Source organism: Bombyx mandarina, chromosome 22 (genome assembly GCF_030267445.1).
Source record: "Bombyx mandarina strain Sakado chromosome 22, ASM3026744v2".
Classification (NCBI taxonomy): Eukaryota; Metazoa; Arthropoda; class Insecta; order Lepidoptera; family Bombycidae; genus Bombyx; species Bombyx mandarina.
Window position 1 is genome coordinate 11,915,367 of NC_143228.1, and position 21,763 is coordinate 11,937,129.

The 21,763-nt window shown below is 40.9% G+C and overlaps 2 protein-coding genes across 2 annotated transcripts in view; both read right to left on the minus strand.

Annotated features, from left to right (window-relative positions):
- Positions 1–21,763, minus strand: part of heph (polypyrimidine tract-binding protein 1 heph) — a 522,083-nt gene that overhangs the window by 387,231 nt on the left and 113,089 nt on the right. The window lies entirely within an intron of this gene.
- LOC149500359 (uncharacterized) lies at positions 8,654–11,402 on the minus strand. Its single transcript, XM_089737068.1, has 2 exons — positions 11,230–11,402; positions 8,654–10,985 (listed from the first exon to the last, which is right to left on the minus strand). The coding sequence occupies exon 2, from the start codon at positions 10,983–10,985 to the stop codon at positions 8,991–8,993; it is 1,995 nt and encodes a 664-aa protein (XP_089593194.1). The 5' UTR covers positions 11,230–11,402; the 3' UTR covers positions 8,654–8,990.

A 21,763-nucleotide genomic window follows, 5' to 3' on the forward strand; every position in this document is an offset into this window, starting at 1 on the left:
CACCAATAATTTAGTCGAGTAGGTTAGTAAATAATTTAGTCAAGTCAATCCATTTTGTTCTATTTTTTCGGGCGAGTAGCGAGTAGTTTAGCCACAAAATTACTCGGTACTCGACTAAAATACTCGCCTAGTCCGAACAAGGCTTTACGGATTGATGTGAGTTTACTGAGGGTATTTTTAAATTTGTTCGTATACAAATGCATATTATGTCGTATTTACTAGACTAAGATTTCGTTAATGACAAAAAGAGTCGGCAGACGCTGGAGTTGAGGTCACCGTTTTTCTTGTTTTTGTCGGGAACGAAATCGCCATACGTCAGAAGCGATTGCCTCAATTATTCGAATACAATGGAAACTCATTATTGATATATCGGCTGTCGACTAAAAATTTAAATCCTTTTCGTGATTTAAGGTCAATGACAAAGTCCCGCTTTTGGTTTTTTTTTATTGGTGCTGGCCCAAACGAGCTTACTTCCCTGGGACTATCAATAGGATTTAACATATATTTTGAAAATTAGAAAAAGCGTCAATTTTATTCTGCCCTCAAATACAGTACAGGAATGCTCTGGGTTTTGAAAGCCTAAACAGCAGTATCCACCCATATAGACTCAAGTACGTCCCACAATTCGTCTCCTAAATTGTGACTAGAAAAACCTGAAACCAGCGTCCTATTTTGAAAACAACAATAGGTTTTACTGTGCGACTTGACACAATAACGTGGATGTGGACGAATTATTTTTAATGATGTATTTTTAATGGTGCCTCCTGCAGGATACCGTTCCGCGGGCAGTGTTTTGTTTATTTATTTTGGGATTCAGCTGTCTCCTCTTTATCATAATAATACACGCTAATAAAACAGACTGCATTGCTAACTTCGAACCATTGCAAGCCCAATGCGCTCTAAGAGACTTAGAGTTACTAGTCTTAGTGACAATATGTATGTTTCTTGGTTATTTTAAGATAACATTGTCATGTATTGTTATAATCATAAACCAAAATTTTATATTTTGGTGCTATATAAAAATTGGTCCCGTTAGCGAGTGCACAAGAAGGGCCGCGGTACGCGAGGAATGGCGACGTCTGGTGAAGCGCACCACCAACCAAAGTGATGACCACGACCACTCTGCCAAGAGTGCATACGACTGAAGAGAGAGATAAAAAATTTAATATGTTTTGGAAGTTTTGCTTTTGATTTATAAAGACTATTGTATTTATTATTAAAAGCTATTTTTTTGTATGTATATTTACACATTATGCTTGGAACAAATTACTGTAGCGATCTACTAGACAACTGCTTATGAAATATAAAGCGAAATTACGAATTCGTATTTAATCACTACATAGTATTAAAACAAAGTCGCTTTCTCTGTCCCTATATCTGTCTCTCCCTATGTATGCTTAAATCTTTAAAACTACGCAACGGATTTTGATGCGGTTTTTTTTAATAGATAGAGTGATTGAAGAGAAAGGTTTATATGTAGAATAACATCCATTAAATAGTGGAAAAACCAATAATAAATTACAGTTTCCGAAGCGAAGCGAGGGCGGGTCGCTAGTAAAGCAAAATAAAGCTTTTAGTTAGCATTTTTTTCTAACAAACAATTAGCGTAATAGGGGCAACTGTTAATTTTGAATATAATACTGTAGTTTTTTTTTTGCGCTGATGTAAGGCTAAGTGGCAGTGTCCCTATTCTGTTCTATACAAACGTTGCTTACATAAATAAAGCAAGTAGTGCTCTTACGTCACAGTCAGGGCACCGCTTGTTAACGAATCCTCGTTTGAATAGTCGTCGTTGTACGCTCAGTAAACTGTGTCTGACGTATTAACTGTTGTGATGAATTAGGGGACACGAGATAATATTTTATGACCATTGAGGTTCAAATTTGAAACGATTACATTCAATTTAGTTTAGTCAGTGGCAGTTTTAACATGACAGCTAGAATTTTATGAATACGGCATTAATGATAAAGTATCTGTCACTGTTGTTTTAAAGTTTAATGGTACAAATCAACCGTGGCTTGAATACTTGTGGTCGTGCGACTTTGATGACGACCGATTATAGAACGCATACTAATTTCCTAATTATCTTAATTTTCAAAATATCTACTACATCCATAACACCATAATAACACCGAGATAAAATAAACAAAAAGTCATATTTGGCGACAGTTTTAGTAAATACCAAATTATTTTACTGGTGGTAGGACCTCTTGTGAGTCCGCACGGGTAGATACTACCACCCCGCCTATTTCTGCCGTGAAGCAGTAATGCGTTTCGGTTTGAAGGGTGGGGTAACCGTTGTGATACTGAGACCTTAGAACTTATATCTCAAGGTGGGTAGCGCATTTATGTTGTAGATGTCTATGGGCTCCAGTAACCACTTAACACCAGGTGGGCTGTGAGCTCGTCGACCCATCTAAGCAATAAAAAAAAATTTTTTTTTTCATTTCACAGCACCAAACAATTTTAATACATTGCAAATGAATAATGATTAAAGAGAAGCTTCAACAACGACATTCTAGTAAATGAAATTTCTTGCAAAGTAACGTTTTCCAATAAATAAATGAAACCGGGTCACGGTACGAAAATAATCGCAAATTGAATTCTATCTTTTACACGAGATAATAAAGTCGTCGTGGCGTGTTGTAATCCGGGCGTTACTTATTCACTCGACATCACACTTTTGTGTAAACAGTTAGCGTGCGAAGCGACAAACCCCTCGAACTAATATTAGTTTCGCATTTCATTCACTTGCTTGTAAATTTTAGTAGTTTAATGTTTTGGCACTACACACTAACAAACTTACATTTACTGTTCACGAATTATTTACAGTCGGTTAACGTTCTAGTTCGTGTGATCATAAAGAATAAATTCGCTAAATTTTAATGAATTGCTATCGGTGTTTTCGAAGTACTTATGTGGTACACGTCTTGACGTTTGAACAGAATATTATAAAATTTGATTTATAAGAAACATATGTGTTGGTTTATTTAAAAAAAAACGTTTTTTTCTTTTCTCAAGACCCGAAGACATTACTTTTGTGAGCAAAATTTTCTCGGCAACTTTACATTTTCACATATAGCAACCGAAATATTTATTTTCACTTCCTAGAACTTTGCATAGCATGAGGAAGTTAGACCAACTATTTTACTGCCCCTTCTCCATGTTTGGAAATATTATTACAACTGATATTTCAACATTTTTATCAATTAAAATTTTAAACATGTCTTTATTGTAAAAAAATGGAGAAGAAAATTCTCAAAAGCGTTTTTCATCCTATATATATAGGATGATTCTATCTTACACAGATTTTTACTTTTCATAGTTATTTGAATAACTGACAGAGAGCACACATGACCTGCCTCTGATAGGACCGGCCAAATTCTCTTATTGATAAGTCGTCCGTAAATTTTCTTTTTTACGATGCGATGTTACGAAAGGACATATTAAATAAAGATTCAATATGTTGGGGCTACGGTAGAACTGGGGCCACATCGTGCGACACCATTAGGAAGTGGCGGCACGGAAAACCTACGGAATGTTCTGCCTCCTTTACATCTTCGTATTCCACTTGACTATATTTTAAATCGCTTTTTCATTTTTAATTCTGCAAACAAGTAGATAAGCTCACTTCATTTTTAAAATGATCGAAGCCCATAGCCGTGTAGACGTGAATGCCGATAGCCCCTTTCAAAGGTGTTAAAGTCTCATAGCTATCCTATTCTCTGAACTTGTAACCCACAAGTGCTTCTCAGCAGAAATAGGCAGTATTATTGTATCAACTCAGCTCACAATATTATGATTTAACAAAAGCACTATGCTTTAGTAAAAGTAGCGATCCATCCCATTTAAAAAAGACATTGTGTATTTTAGAAATGTGAACTATGCAGTCTTTCATTTTTTGGCATTAATATACCTACATGTGTAGAATTTATATTATGGATAATATACTATGGAATTTTTGGTGACCTTAATTAAACTTACTTAAACTAAAATTAGCATGAATATTAGTGTCCACAATGATACCAATACCTATATAATATAATTAGGACTTGTTTTGATTGTTCATAATGTCGGTGGTTGTACAAATAACAGCCATTCATTTCAGTATTAATTTTACAACATAAGTATTTAAACTACTTTTACCGAATCGTTCCAATGATCTTGGCACTGAAAAGATACGTACGGAAACACACAGATACGAGACAAGAGCAATTATTGTGACAATAAACTGTCGAATAACCATAATAAACATGTTGATTCTAACCTGGGATGCTAAGTCAATGAGCTGAGTAGTAGACGACCTACAAGCTATACCTTATCCTTTATTAATCACTTAATGTTTCAATAACATGAGATAAAATAACTAAAAATCCAATTTAAAAATTTGTTACACAAACACACGATTACGTCGACTACCGCTGAAGAAAATTTACTACTAGCCAACATTTTTCATGCAAGTTAACTCGCTAACACAAACGAAGCATATACACGGATTCCATTGAAATGAAAGGATATGCGCTGTGAAAAAGCTCTCGACCTGAGTAGGGCACCTCGAAGTAAAATATCTCAGTCGCCAAATCTTTTATTCACTTCGATACTATCCTAACACCAACTATTCGATCAGGCTATCTCACTCTTTCTTCAGAAGTACGAGGGAAATAGAAAATTGAATAGTTTTAAGAAGCTGTTGGTAATAAATGAATTAATAGTATACACATGGTTTTATACATTAGTAAAGGGCCAAAAGTAAACTCACCAATAAATTATCGTTACGTGGTTTATGAAATCGTAATCTTGAAGTGTTCATGAAGACAAAAACTTCATTATATTATTATATAATATTATTATAGGCTTAATAGGCAAATTTGATCTATACAAAAATTGACGAAATAATTTCAGGATACAAAAAACTAAATAAGAATGATAATGTATTAGAAATATATCCGGGAGAGTTGCCTTCCCGAGAGGCATACAAGCAGTGCTGTTGTATTTTACTCATAAAGAAAAAACACATCGTAGGAGCTGCGAAGAAGCGATTTATTTTGTTAATAATTCACTATTATCCTTTGGTTATTTTAATCATGTTAACGGCATAAACTGTTCAGATACCATTAATAATTTGATTTGCAATTTCGGCACAAGGAGTTAAGGCCGATCCCGTGTTGGTTACAGGAATGTTTAGACTTTTTTTTATTGCCTTTGTAGGCAGACGAGCATACGGCCCACCTGATGGTGAGTGGTTACCGTCGCCCATGGACTTCAGCAATGCTAGGGGCAGAGCCAAGCCGCTGCCTACCGCTTAATACTCTCCACAAGCCTCGTTTGAAGAAGGACATGTCATAGCGCTCGGGAAACACCGTGGAGGGGAGCTCATTCCATAGCCGGATGGTACGTGGCAAAAAACATATTCACATATTCATACGTATTGGGATACTAAGTGCGTGAAAATGTAAAGTCACAGAATCCATTAGCAAAAACGAAGTAGAATACTGCGATAGGCATTGTTCGTATTAGTTTTTATTTATTGAGTGTGCTAGATAATTATTGTATTCTCGCCAAACAATAAGCGAGTCTATTATACATTCCCAGACAACGTTACAAGAAGAATGACGACCGAAAACATAAAAATCATAGTGCGCCATTCCGTACAAAATGTTTTGTAACAATTTACTAAAGATTTATCGCGGTCGTCAACTTGAGTTTATTTACTGTACAATCAATCACTGTTGGCGATAGTTGTGACATCGTGATGATGTGGGTTTCGGTGACGAGAATTCAAATTTTTATCCTCACGCCTCTCAAACATTTTCATTGATGATTTGTAAGAGCTATTTGACATCTTGTAAAATGTATTTGTGTGATAGCGGGCTTGTACTTATCTTTGTTTGTTGCATGCGCTTGTTGCTGTCTCTCTATGCGATTTAGTTGAAAATTTTCTGTTGATACTTTAGGAAAAGTTTTTGATGGGAAATGTGGTGCCCAAATAGTTTTATTAAATGGCAGTTCTTTCACATATCCAATTCTAATTATACTATAAGCGAACTACACTTTCATTTACAGCCAAAGTTATGCAGATGGTGTAGTACAATATTAATTAAGTTTTGATTCCCTTCGCGAATTCGATTGACTCACACTTAGATGCTATTACGATTCGACTACTGTATCTTAGTTAATCGAATTACGATTCAATTCGATTAAATATTGTTAACATTTTAACATAAGCCCTTTGTTTTACAAAAAAACGGTGCCTTGTTTTCGTCGGTACATTTTCTGACCGGTGACTTGAATTACTTTTTCATGACCCCATCTTTGGGGCTGTAGATTAGTATGGACCACGCCAGTCCGGAAGGCTATCCAGAATGCGACAGTGCCTCACGAAACTCGGAAATATCCAGCGGCGTCTGAACAAGCGTGCGAACACTATCTATCACCCGGTTAGTTTTTGGCAGGCAATGCAATTGCTTAGAATTTCTGACACCGGCAGCATTAGATACTACTCATTATTAGGCCGGTGGAAACTACTTTTGTTCATTGCTGACGCATACTGAAACTATTTATTCCATCGCGAGAAGATAAATTTTAAAATTCAATACGTCAAAATAGGCGTTTTGATGAGCGCCTCATGTTTGGAACTGTAACATCAAAAATTATATTGAGGAAACTATAAAAGTTCGGATAATCGTAAAAGCGGCGCTGGAAGGCAGCCAAAAGCCCGACAATGAAAAATAATTCGACATGCGCCAAGATGTTCAATGGATTCAGTTCAAAGTTTCGGTTTTATTGCGTTTCTTTAATTTTTATTTATAGAAGCGGATACATCTGTCAGATAAGAATTTAGTTCGTCTTTCTTTTTGATACTGAAGATTGTTTCGGATTTTAGGTCGAATCGAAACGCGGTTCCCATATTGTATCGATGTCAAAATTAAGGACTGCAAATTTAAGATTCGATTGTAGATTTACCCAATAATAAATATGTAAATAATTATTTTGCCCGTGTATGTGTTAGCGAACTCGTCCTAAACGGTTGGACCGATTTTGATAATCTTCTTTGTGTGTGTTCTAGTATATTCAAAAATGGTTTTGATTCACAATTCGGTACACTAAAAGAGGCTTTTTTAATAATTTCTTTCTAAAAAAGGTTTCAGATTTAGGACAGAAAAACGTCTATCAGGCCCACTAGTTTATTTATATTTCTCATTGATCAGATGTGAAGCGATTACTGGAAACCGTGCACGTCGCAATATGAATGCTCTCTTAAGAAAACTCACTAAAACAAATCTAAGTGGTAATGTAAAGTAGTAATGTAATTATATATCACAATTGCATTGGGCAAAAAAGGCAGATAGGCAGAGAGGCAGGTAGATAGTAGTATCTACTCAAGCTTGCTGGCTATATGCCCTACCAACATAGAAAGCCGGCTGGCGATCATAGTATGCTTGTATGCGATTCAGAGACTGCTGCCTATTCTCCAGATGCTGTGGTGCTATTTAAGGCCACCAAGAAAGGCCAGACTTCGGAGGCATTGGAAAAAGAAACCTTAAAGACATGAAATTCTATCAATCTAAAAAATATTCTCCGTAATGAAGAATAAATTGAAACGAAAGAACGATTGCAATTTCTGTAACGCTCAACCAATAGCGGTTTGCTTGGAGATTTTCTCAATTTAATGAGAAAGAGTAGACGACGAGTTAACAACTACCCGTCCTTTTGAGATTTAGACCTTTAATTTTTATAGCATACTATCTTTTTTCCGTGGCTTCGTTCGCTTTAATGTAGAAAAAAATATCTCGGTAATAATGATTTTGGATGAAAGGTTTTTATGATAAGAAGTGATAATATTTCTGAAGATGCGTTATTTTGTCTATTGACAACGTAAATGAAATATCATCATCATCATCATGATAATCAGTAGTGTAGATATGATGGAAAAGCGTCAGAAATAAATAAATAAATATATTAATTAAGTAAAACCCATTTAAGCATATCAAATTTTGCGCAACTAAAAACGCTCAGATTAACATTAAAACAAATCGCCTCACGTTGAGACAACACAAATCCGGAATTGCAAGCGTTACACCCAACATACAATGACGTCAGAATCATACAAATGATGGAGTCATCTTCAAATAATTTATTTTCCTTACCGCATTATTCAGAAGCTGCAGTGACGTCTTAGTTTATATTTATTTTAAAAAGAATCATGTTTAGATTTAGATCTAAATCTAACGCCCCAGTGAAACGCAAAGCTTCGGAATTACCCTATTTATTGTTTAAAAATCCTTACTTTTAAAATATATCGATCCATTTTCCGAAGTAAGTAGTGTCTTGATGTTCTAATTATTCAGTTTTCTCCCTGCTAAATTACAATAACTAAATGATTAATCTTTATTACCAGTAGTAGGGTAGACTGGGTACGGTTGAAACATTTTATCGTTTATCATGCACAGCATTGGAATTTATTATGAGAGTGATGACGTAAATATATTAAATAAAAGACCTTATATCTGTCTACTACTGGGCAATGTTATTTAAGATTATTGTATAGTATTTTCAGTATAAAATCATATTTAAAAAAAACAGTAATTTGTTTCAACCGTTCCCATTCCAGGGTCGGTTGAAACAGTGCCTGGGGTCGATTGAAACACATGCAAATAATACAAAATATAATCAATAATCATGTTTCATTAATCATCTAATAATATTTTACAAATCGTAATGACACAGTTGAATATCACAAATGTGTTTTTTATTAATAATCAATCTTTGGCGATACTTATAATCTAACATTATTTTTAATCAGCCTTTAAAGTTTTATGATAAGTACAACTTAAACTAAATAATAATCATACATTGGTGACGATATTTTTGCAATATTTGTGTGAATATATTTCTCAACTATTGACAGCATTATAAACTTTTAGAAAAAAAAAGACATTATTCCTATAAAAAAATTATATTTAAAAAAAAATACTTGAATGGTTACGAGATCATTCGGAGTCACAATTGTGACAAACATAACTAAGGCTACCTTGTGTGCACTCTTCATGCGCCCACATTTTACATACTGTGCATTGTATCCATTTTTCCCTGGGTCTGCTTTCTGAATATGCTGACATACAAACAACACAGTAGCACTCCTCTTCTTCTGATGATGATGACTCTTGGTGCATCTTAATTTTTCCCCTGCTTCTAGCATTTGTTTTAGTCTTTCCCCCATCTAATCTTTTCTTAACTTGTTTAGCTTTGGTTCGTTTCAATCTGTTTTCATATTCTCTTCTTATCTCTTCTTTTTCAGGTGTGTCTGTGTAGATAGTAGATTTCCTGGTTTTTCGGCCCCTATTTGTTAATTTCCTTGGAGGAGCTTTTGGTAGTGGTCGTATTACTTCTGGCGAAAATAAAGATGGTGTAGTCGAAGTCATGATACTTCCCATTTGATTTGTTAACACAGGAATGGATTGAGAACTTGTAGAGGATTTGGGTGAAATTTGCTGAGCGCTACTACTACTTTGATGTCCGGGTAATATAATCAAAAGTTTTGGATTTGCAATAATGTTTTCCTGTTCTTTATCAAGTACTTGTGAACATTGTGGCATATTTTCAGTCGGTTGTTGTACAAGAAGAGCTTCATTAGAAAGCTCCTCCATCTCTTCTTGTGGTTCGAGGGTTAAAATGGAAGGTGATGTTGGTGGCGTTTTATCCTCAAGTGTATTAATATTCTGAATAGGACCATCAGCTGCTTCTAATGGATTTGGCCTATCTGTCACAAAGGCAGGTGCAAAATCGAGCTCAGTAAACAAATGTCGATTAAATGGAACAATCCCAGTTGTGCGAAAGCCAGCTTGAATATTGGATTGTGTAAGAGCAAGCGGCATAGCAGTAGTTAAAATCCCTGGAATGTCGTATATTGTCATTGTCTTTCCGGGGTGGCTTCGCATCCATCCATCGCAGGTCGAATTTACAGCTTTTTTTAGTGGACCGAATACAGATCGATCAAGTGGTTGGAGTTTGTGTGAGCAGTGGGGAGGGAAAGATAGCATTACAATACCATTCGTCTTGCAAAAGTCTAGTGCGTTAATGTGTATATGTGATGCGTGGTTATCAAGCACAAGTAAAATTTTACGCAAAGGAGAAGCATTCGTATGTTTCCTGAAGTGATCCAGGAAATGCATAAATGATTCATCCTGCATCCAGCCAGAAGGATTTGCACTCCCAGCAGATCCTATTGGCCCATCCCTGACAAAGTGATCTTGGTATCGTACTCGCGGAAAGACAAAGAACGGAGGAATAGCATTTCCGATGGCATTGACCGCAATGGCTACTGTAACTAAAGCACCCCTCTCCGCCGAAGTTACTGAGCCTACTTGACGAGCACCACGTCTAGCTATAATTCTGTCGGGTTTTTGCACAGTAGTTATGCCAGTCTCATCAACATTATAGATATTTTGTGGTTCAAATTTATAGCGGTCCATAACATTAGCCAAATTGTCGTAGAAAGCATCTACGTTTTTCCTATTAAAGCTAGTCGCCCTAGAAAGACTTGTGGCTTGTGCTGCACGTACTGACAGTTCAGAATTTCTTTTCATAAACATGCGAAACCATTCTTCGCCAGCCATTCCGTTGTCATCCCAAGTCCGAGGTCGTGATAAGTTGTACTTGACGGTTAGTTCGTATGCCAATTTCATGACATCCTTTTTAGTTAGGCCAAAATATATATCTGCACATCTGATTAAATATTTAGATAACTCAAGCTCTTGTTCCCGGGTAAACACCCGATTGTGGGCCTTATATCCCATTTCTTGATTTTCGTCGTTACCAGCCGCATCTCGTTTATGTACATATCGGAACAGGGAACAGTGGTTCAGTCCATGTTTTTCTGCCGTTGTTCTTAACGACGATCCCGCTTTTACATCATCATAAGCTTGTTTATACGTTGATAAGTCTGCCCGACCTTTCGTAGTCTTTCTTTGGCGTACCCTTGGCATCTAGGAAACAAGAAAATTAAATAAATAAACTGTTTCAACCGTACCCACAAATAACGTTTCAACTGTCCCCAACCCCCGCTCTTGGTATAAAACGGTTCGCAGTAAGAATGATAATAAATTTAAATAAAAACTAATCATACTGCGATATTCTTCAAACTTCAATTAAAACGGAACAAAACGCTCAATACTCTAACTTTAGACAAAATCTTTATAATTGCAAAAATGTAGTTACCAAAATACTTACTTTTCCGTCAAAAAAGACAATGGGGCCTCCTATACACGAGGACGACACCTGAAGAGCGACGTAATACTAAAATTCGTGTTCCGACTTGTCGTCCGCTTCGTACTCCCCTTGCACCCCTCACCTTACCACGCACTGTTTACGCGATATTCATTTTGTTTCAACTGTCCACCGTTTCAACCGTACCCAGTCTACCCTACTATAAAGATGCCGTTATGTTTACTGGTGGTGGAACCTCTTTTGAGTCCGCACGGGTAGGTACTACCACCTGCCTATTTCTGCCGTGAAGCAGCCATACGTTTCGGTTTGAAGGGTGGGGCAGCCGTTGTAACTATACGGAGACCTTAGAACTCATATCTCAAGGTGGGTGGCGCATTTACGTTGTAGATATCTATGGGCTCCAGTAACCACTAAGCAGATGGGCTGTGAGCCCATCCACCCATCTAAGCAATAAAAAAATTAAAAAAATATATCGACAGAATAAGACGCCCGGTGTACTCGTATCGAACTATGCGACTATGACTAATGACTGTAACTATGGAAACCAGGTTCAAATTTGGCTTCCACGACGAAGGGACAATATCTTGTAATAAAAGCAAATGTCAAATTAGTAAAATTACTGATGAACTCACAATAATCCTGTCTATTTCTGTCATAAAGCATCAGTAATTCGTTCCAGTTTAAAGGGTGGGATAGCCTTTGTACAATGCAATTAAGACTTTAACGGCATGTTTTATGGTGGATAATGGCATTCTCGTTCTGATATTTTTAGATTTCGGTAAGCTTACAGTAGAGCTCGCTGATCTAGTTCATCATCATTCATCATTATCCTGCCCTTCTCCCAGTCACCTGGGGTCGGCGCAACATGTTTTCTCCTTCCATACTCTTCTATCATATACCATTTCTTCGCTCACTCCCCTCCTACCCATATCGTCTTTCACACAATCCATCCATTTCTTCTTAGGTCTACCTCTTCCTCTAAATCCTTCCACATTCATAGTTAACACTCTCTTAACAACCTCATTTGATCCTCTTGAACCTCGCTGATCTAGTTAAGCAACATAAATGTAAAGAAAAATATGAAGATTGATAATTGTCATTCTATGTATTATATAACAAACGAAACAAAAATATAAGCAAATTAATTTGATTTGTGGTAACCCTAACGACAAAGGCATATAAAACCAATGAAGTATAAAACCTATATCTTAACTTGACATAAGTCAATTTGTTCCAAATTAATTCTGCGTTCATGTAACAGGTTTATTGTATATCATAAAATCACTCTGTTCCTCTCACACTAGTATTTCTAGCAATGCTTCTATGTTCGTCTAAGATTTATGCCAACGCAACATGCTCCAGCTTATTTATTGAGTTTCAAGTTTGTATTATATAATTCGGTTTTAAGGATAAATTAATCTTGTTACTGTCAATAACAATGCCTATAAAGTTTGTGTTAGATAATAATAATCTGTTTAAACGAAGCTCCGACAGAGGAATGGATCTTAAACAGATTTTAGATAATTTCGAAATAAAGGCAAAATGGAAGTCTTTTTTATTATTGTAGATGGGTAAACTTGTTCACAGTCCATCTCGCATTACGAACCAGAGTCCAAAGAAAGAGAGATAGGCAGGATGCTGATACCCACCCAATCGTGGCTTCAAAACTCCCTACCATCAAAAATGTAACTAAAGAACTCTGCTAACTGTTCCGTAATAAATCATTTATTCGCCTCTTGTGATGCCTAATGAAAAAGACGTGGTGGTGTTATTCTAAGCCAATACACAACCAAAGACATGCCAGATAAATAACGAACTTCACAAGTCAAGTAGGTCAGGAAATAAATAAATAATTTGCAAGCGATGTTAGCAATATTCAAAAGTCTATCCTCAAAATAGAAATGCCTAGCGAATCTACGTATGAACTCAATAAAAAATGTGATCTAGAAAGCTCAGAAAAAAAACGAGGAGGGGCGCTTCGCAGCTGATTGGGCGATCTCATTAAAATCAGGAAGGAACTGCCGACGTTAAGCGTTCCGTTACCGAGCCGTCTGTTCTGAAGAGAGTTTTATTCGTTTATAAAAACAGGTCACAAAAAAACATGCTAAGTTTTATAACTGTGAATGATTTCGCAAATTTTCAAAACTAACAGTGAAACTATATTTTTTTTATTGCTTAGATGCGTGGACGAGCTCACAGCCCAGTGTTAAGTGGTTACTGGAGCCCATAGACATCTAAAACGTAAATGCGCCACCCACCTTGAGTTATAAGTTCTAAGGTCTCAAGTATAGTTACAACGGCTGCCCCACCCTTCAAACCGAAACGCATTATTGCTTCATGGCAGAAATAGGCAAGGTGGTAGTACCTACCCGCGCGGACTCACAAGAGTTCCTATTACCAGTGAAATTTACCTAAATATAAGTGTATATAGAGAATGTCTTATTTTCTTCTTCAACTTCTACACATGCTCCAACTATAATATAGAATATCATATAATTAAAAGATTTTTTTACAGATCTCACATAATAATATGCTTTTATCCGACTTCATACTGACCGACTGATGGTTTGGTGGGGTATTAGCTATGAAGGAGTGACTGAGCCATACTTTTGTGAAAAAGGTATCAAAACATTGGCACAAGTGTATCAAGATACCATTCTCGAGAAGGTAGTGAAGCCCCTTAACAACACCATGTTCAATAATCAAGAATGGTCCTTCCAGCAAGACTCGGCGCCAGGTCGTAAAGCTCAGTCTTGGTTGGAAACGAACGTTTCGGACTTCATCAGAGCTGAAGACTGGCCGTCGTCTAGTCCGAATCTTAATCCGCTGGATTATGATTTATGGACAGTTTTAGAGAGTACGGCTTGCTCTAAACGCCATGATAATTTGGAGTCCCTAAAACAATCCATACGATTGGCAGTGAAAAATTTTCCCATGGGAAGAGTGCGTGCTTCTCTTGATAACTGGCCTCAACGTTTAAAGGACTGTATTGCAGCCAATGGAGACCCCTTCGAATAAGCTTTTTATACTTTGAATTGTTTTATATTTATGTATTAAACTAACACACTGTAAAAGTAATAAATGTTATTTGCAATAGATTTTTTTTTATTTTTAATTGTAACAGTATTTATGGCCAGACTAAGTATATAGATTAAGTTATAATTATTTAATAAAACAATTAAAATAAATAATTTAAATAAAACAATAAATATAGGTAACACTTTGTAACCCACTCTAGCTACATCTAATATATAAAATTCTCGTGTCACAGTTTTCGTTGCCATACTCCTCCGAAACGGCTTGACCGATTTTGATGAAATTTTTTGTGCTTATTCGGTATCTATGAGAATCGGCCAACATCTATTTTTCATCCCCCTAAATGTTAGGGGTAGTCCACCCCTAAATTTTATTTTTTATTTTTTAGACAAAATTTTTAATTTCTATTTTTTTATGATACAACATACAAAAATACATACAATCCTCAATTTTCAGCCCTCTACGATCAACCCCTATTTTTTATTGGTTAATTATAAACTTTAATTTTTTTGGCAAGATTTTCATTTTTATTTTGTCATGAATTAAAATAAAAAATCTGATGTTACTCTCAATTTTTCATCCCTCTATGATCAACCCCTATTTTTTATTTGTTAATTATAAACTTTAATTTTTTCGGCAAGTTTTTTATTTTGTTTTGTCATGACTTAAAATAAAAAAAATCATATTACTCTAAATTTTCACTCTTATACGATCAACCCCTATTTTTCCATTCCGATTAATATTTTTTTTATTCTATGCACAGATCCGCAATAAGGTTGCAAGATGGCAATCAAATATTATAATTGTAGTACGATAAATTCTTATTCAGAGTTTATAATATCAAGTTCCTTTAATTATGATTTTTTTTAAATTGAATTTGATCTCCCGCCCTCGGCGGTCGACTACTGATCAACTATCAATCGATCAGCTATCCCCGCCAGGTGTCACCACTCATCCAGCAAACATCACGTAGTAGGGATGAGGACGAAGCCGGCGAGGGAAATCAGTTCCGATTGCATCGCCGTTCGGTCCGGACGCGTTTTTGCAAATTATTGTCGCTGCCGTCGCGAACGTGAGTCTCGAGTTGTCCAGCATTGTCGTTGTCGCACCGATCGCGGCATTGTTGTGCATTCTTGACGCGCTGTCGCTGGCGTCGCGACCTTGAGTTGTAAAAACAGTTTGTACTTGAGTTGTGCACTCGTAACGCTAACTCATTATCACCCATCCATTTCATATATTAAATTCATTTATATATTCGGCGAGCAAAACAGTCTCTTTCGAGACTAAAACTCCACTGAGATCACCGCTTGTTGTGGCATTCTCACAACCCAGTGGAGCCCTACCTTCCCAACTTTCCACCCCAATTCCCAGCCGACTGCCGTTTTCACGGCAAAGGCACTCCCCCCCCTTGGAGCTGGTAAAGCTCAGGGGGTGAACTCCCACTCAGGGGACTCGCCTTTCGGCGAGTTTGCTTAAGTCCCGGGGACGCCCCCCCCGGGCACACACTCACCATGAGTGACGCCAATGGCGCGCTCTTCTTTAAGTTCGTCCGCGACGTCTGTCCGGACATAATCGCCAAGTTCGAAGCTTACAAGGCCGGCCTTGACGCGCCGGCACTCCGCGACTCTCCGTTGTCGCCCCCCGCGCCGGTACCTCGCGACTCGCCGATGTCGCCCCCCACCCCCGCGCCTGCGTCGATCGCGTCTTGCGCGTCATCAAGCTCCGGCTCCGACTCCGAGTCGGAAATGGAGTACGAGTCCGCCGCGAGTCCCCAACCGGGAACCTCGGAAGGGTTCACCACCGTCGCGCGCGGGAAAAAACGCGCCCGCGCCGTGGAACCGTCCGCGGCGCCGAAACAGCCAAAGGCCGCGAACGCGTCGCGTCCTAAAGTCGTGGTCTCACCCGACTCCCCTCGCCGCGCAACCCCGTCGCCGCGACCCCAACCCGCGTCCGTCCGCAAAATTCCCGCGCCGCCGCCGGTAATTTTGCAAGATAAGACCGCGTGGGATCGCGTATCCCGTGCCTGTAAGGCACAAAACGTAAACGTCATCCATGCGCGTAACATCGCGCACGGCATTCAAATAAAAACGGCCTCACCGGACGACCACAGGGCGCTGACAGCCCACCTCCGAAAGGAACGCATAAGCTTCCACACTTATGCGCTCCAGGAGGATCGCGAGCTCCGCGTAGTAATACGCGGAGTACCGAAGGAGCTCGACGTCGAGCTGGTCAAGGAGGACCTCATCGGGCAGGCGTACCCGATTGTAAGCGTGCACCGAATGCACAGCGGGCGCGATAAATTCGCATATAATATGGTTCTCGTCGCGTTAGAACCAACCGCCGAAGGCAAACGGATTGCCTCAAGCCTCCGCACCGTTTGCGGCTTATCCGGGGTCACCGTCGAGGCCCCATATAGGAAAGGCACTCCCGGGCAGTGCCACCGCTGCCAGCTGTACGGCCACTCCGCGCGCAACTGCCACGCGCGTCCGCGGTGCGTTAAGTGCCTCGGTGACCACGCGACAGCCGACTGTTCGCGGGTCAAAGAGACCGCGACCGAACCTCCGAGCTGTGTGCTCTGCCAGAAGCAGGGCCACACAGCCAACTACCGCGGATGCCCCAAGGCCCCGCGGAAGCGTCTGGCCAACGCGCCCCCAAAAACCGTCGGCCCAAAGACTTCGGCGCCCCGTGCGCCGAAGCCTGCCTTCGTGCCGGCACCGGTGCCCACCGTCTCCGCGTGGGCAAAACCGCTGCCGCTCACGCTGGCAGGGAAACCACCGGCACCCCAGCCCCTGCTCGCGCCGCGCCCCGCCCCCGCGCCCGGTCCCGCGCCTCGCCCCGGCCCCGCGCGGCCTGCTGTAAATGACTTTACAATTATTCGCGACTACATCGCCGCGATAAATATCGACCGCATGCGTGCGTTCGCCGACGCCATGCGCAGAGCGGTCACGGCCGAAGACCGCCTAAACGCGACGTTCGAGTACATCGACGTCATCGAGTCCGTCCAGCGCACGCTGGTTTGATTACCGGTAATCAATGGCGTGCAACGGTAGGGAAAAACCGCGTTCCATAAAGTTAGCATTTTATAATGCTAACGGACTCGCGCGTCAGCGCGATCAAGTATATGAGTTTCTCCGCGATAATCTCATCGACATCCTTCTGGTGCAGGAGACCTTCCTAAAGCCCTCGCGTCGCGACCCCAAAGTCGCGAATTACGTCATGGTTAGGAATGACAGACTCTCCGCCCGCAAGGGCGGGACTGTCATTTACTATAGGAGGGCCCTGCACTGCGTCCCTCTCGATACTCCCTCGCTCTTACATATCGAGGCGTCAGTGTGCCGCATCGCGCTGACGGGACACCAGCCGATCGTCATCGCATCCGTTTATCTCCCCCCTGACAAACCCCTCCTGAGCAGTGACCTCGAGACACTGTTCGGTATGGGGGACGCGGTCATCCTGGCAGGCGATTTAAATTGCCACCACACTAGGTGGAACTGCCATCGCACGAATGTGAACGGTAGGCGTCTCGACGCGTTCATAGACGACCTCACATTCGAAGTATTCAACCCCCCGACCCCCACGTGCTATCCGTACAACGCCGCGCGTCGTCCGAGCACAATAGATCTGGCACTGCTGAGGAACGTAACTCTGCGCTTACGCTCCATCGAGGCAATGTCAGAACTCGACTCAGACCACCGACCTGTCGTCATGCAGCTCGGTCGCCCACTCAACCGCGAACCAGATACGAGGACCATGGTGGATTGGAAGAAGCTGGGCACGTGCTTAGCTGACACCGCTCCACCAATCCTCCCTTGCGGCCCGGATTCAACTCCATCCCCCGAGGATACCGTCGAATCCATAAACATCTTCACTGATCACGTCTCGACGGCGATCATAAGATCCTCGAAACAAGTCGATGTGGAGGACTGCTTCCACCGCATCAGACTTTCCCCCGAACTTAGGGACCTCGTTAGAATTAGAAACGCGGCAATCCGGGCCTACGATCGATATCCCACGGATTCAAACCGGACTCGGATGCGTCGCTTACAGCGGGAGGTCAAATCCCGCTTAAGCGACGCCCGAAACGAAAACTGGGATAGTTATTTAGAAGAACTCGCGCCCACTCACCAAGCATACTGGCAACTAGCTAGGACCCTCAAGTCCGAAACTATAGCCACTATGCCGCCTCTCGTACGCCCCTCAGGCCAACCACCGGCTTACGATGACGATGACAAGGCAGAGTTGCTGGCCGATGCACTGCAAGAGCAGTGCACCACCAGCACTCAACACGCGGACCCCGAACACACCGAGTTCGTCGACAGGGAGGTCGAGCGCAGAGCTTCCCTGCCGCCCTCGGACGCGTTACCCCCCATTACCACTTCCGAGGTCAAGGAGGCGATCGATAGCCTACAACCACGGAAAGCTCCCGGCTCCGACGGCATCCGCAACCGCGCGCTTAAATTGTTACCAGCCCAACTGATAACGATGTTGGCCACCATATTAAATGCTGCTATGACGAACTGCATCTTTCCCGCGGCGTGGAAAGAAGCGGACGTTATCGGCATACACAAACCGGGCAAACCGAAGAACGAAACCGCGAGTTACCGCCCCATCAGTCTCCTCCCGGCGATAGGCAAACTATACGAACGGCTCCTTCGTAAACGCCTCTGGGACTTCGTATCCGCGAACAAAATTCTGATAGACGAGCAGTTTGGATTCCGCGCCAGACACTCGTGCGTCCATCAAGTGCACCGCCTCACGGAGCACATCTTACTAGGGCTGAACAGGCGGAAACCCATTCCGACAGGAGCCCTCTTCTTCGATATAGCGAAGGCGTTCGACAAAGTCTGGCACAACGGTTTGATATACAAACTGTATAACATGGGAGTGCCAGACAGACTCGTGCTCATCATACGAGACTACTTGTCGAACCGTTCGTTCCGATATCGAGTCGAGGGAACGCGTTCCCGGCCCCGTCACGTCACAGCCGGAGTCCCGCAAGGCTCCGCCCTCTCCCCGTTACTATTCAGTTTGTATATCAACGATATACCCCGGTCTCCGGAGACCCATCTGGCGCTCTTCGCCGATGACACCGCCATCTACTACTCGTGTAGGAAGAAGGCGTTGCTTCATCGACGACTTCAGACCGCAGCTACCACCATGGGACAGTGGTTCCGGAAGTGGCGCATCGACATTAACCCCACGAAAAGCACAGCGGTGCTCTTCAAAAGGGGTCGCCCTCCGAACACCACGCTGAGCATCCCCCTCCCGACTAGGCGCGTCAATACCCCCGCCCCCGCCGTTCGCCCGATCACGATGTTCGACCAGCCCATACCGTGGGCCCCGAAGGTCAAATATTTAGGCGTCACCCTCGACAGTAGGATGACATTCCGCCCCCACATCAAGACGGTACGCGATCGTGCCGCCTTCATTCTAGGACGTCTCTACCCGATGATATGTAGGCGAAGTAAAATGTCCCTTAGAAATAAGGTGACACTCTACAAAACTTGCATACGCCCCGTCATGACCTATGCAAGTGTAGTGTTCGCTCACGCGGCCCGCATACACTTGAAATCATTCCAAATTATTCAATCCCGTTTTTGCAGGATAGCCGTCGGAGCCCCGTGGTTCGTCAGGAACGTCGACCTCCATGACGACCTGGACTTAGAGTCCATCAGTAAGTATCTGCAGTCGGCGTCCATGCGCCACTTCGATAAAGCGGCACGACACGAGAACCCTCTCATCGTGGCCGCCGGTAACTACATTCCCGATCCTGCGGACAGAATGGAAAGCAGTCGACGTCGCCCAAAACACGTCATCTCGGATCCGCCCGATCCACTAACGGTGCTTCTAGGTACTTCAAGCACCGGTCACCGTTCTCGTCGAACCCGTCGCTTGCGACGAAGGGCTCGACGAGTAAATTAACTCTCAGACACAGCCCACTGAGTTTCTCGCCGGATCTTCTCAGTGGGTCGCGTTTCCGATCCGGTGGTAGATTCTGCGAAGCACGACTCTTGCTAGGGTTCGTGTTAGCAACATCGTCAGGTTTGAGCCCCGTGAGCTCACCTACTAAAGTTAGGGTTACGCTGACATAGCCTCTCAAGGCTCTCAGCTTAGGTAGGAAAAAAAAAAAAAAAAAAAAAAAAGACGAAGCCGGTCTCCTGTCTTACGTACTCACTATACATCATAGATTATACACCTAATATATTTGAGAGCTATACAATACTATACATTTTTCAGCCATGTTTTTTTGGTTTTATTTGTGTATCAATAGTATGTTCAGTCTGAGAATCGGCTACTATCTGTTTTTCATACCCCTAAGTGAATTTTTTTGGATATTTTTTTTTGTTTATAATGAGGTATTATGTGGTTAAAGGAGGTTTTTTTTTCTACAGTAGAATTTCCCTAGAAACTTATTTAAGGCAACACAACGTTTGCCGGGTCAGCTAGTAATATATAATATTGGTGGTACTTAATAAGTACTCATAAATTCATATTAATCAAGGTAATTCAATTATAATGTCTTAATAAATAATAAACGTGCTTGTATCTATCCAGCCGTTCTCGAATTTTAGCGAGACTAACGAACACCAATTCATTTATATATATATATAGATTTAATGAATAAAATACATGAATTTATCGAACTACATATTATATTAAAATCGTACGATCGTATCGAAACGTAATCTGGTACATAAAATTCACTTCAGCCCCGCCCGAGGCTTTCGTTTTCACTCAAAGTAATTCACCCAATTAGACGGCTGAGTTCTCCTTCCCGCGCCAGCAGACACCGATTGCTTCCACGATACTTATGAATCACCTGATGCCGATTGTCCTAAAATTGAACGGGATTTCATCTCATTACTTATGTATATTACGATCGATCCATCCACGAAACAAATGGGTTTCCGCGACTGTTTTTCAGCGTCAAATTCTATCAAAATAAATACCTCGGCACTTTGGGTTTTATTTTGACTAATTCAAAATATAAGAGTAATTTGATTTGGTTATTTTAATTGTAATTAATTTTTTTATATCGTTTTGTGCATCGATAAATTCTAATATTTCTGCAACGGTTAAAGGCTCAGCTATTGTTTTTCTTTTTTCGGAAGATTCAAAATAATATAAACAAACTTAGCGATAAACGAAATTGCTGCCAGTAATATAGAACCAGTTACATTTTCGAGTTATTGTGGCCAAATCTGACAGAGCTAATCAATAACTAAGCATCTAGCTCTAGACTATTCATTCAGTCAAATAGTCATGCAGTAAAAGCTAAAAATATGAATTTAATGATAATTAAAATTTGAGCGTCTAGGTCAGAAGTCACGAGTCAAAGGTCATACTTTTAGGTTTTTCTTTAGAATGGAGGAATCTATAATGGCGCCGATTTCTTTCCAGCTTCATCAAAACAAATTGGTGAACCTGGATGCCCAGTTGGCAGGTTTTTAGGTACACGAACCTGACTTCTCTGAACACTCATATTAAGACTTGATGCTAA

Bases quoted from the DNA above. Each gene is read 5' to 3' on its own strand.
- LOC149500359 (XM_089737068.1), bottom strand. From the start codon at position 10,985: ATGCCAAGGGTACGCCAAAGAAAGACTACGAAAGGTCGGGCAGACTTA.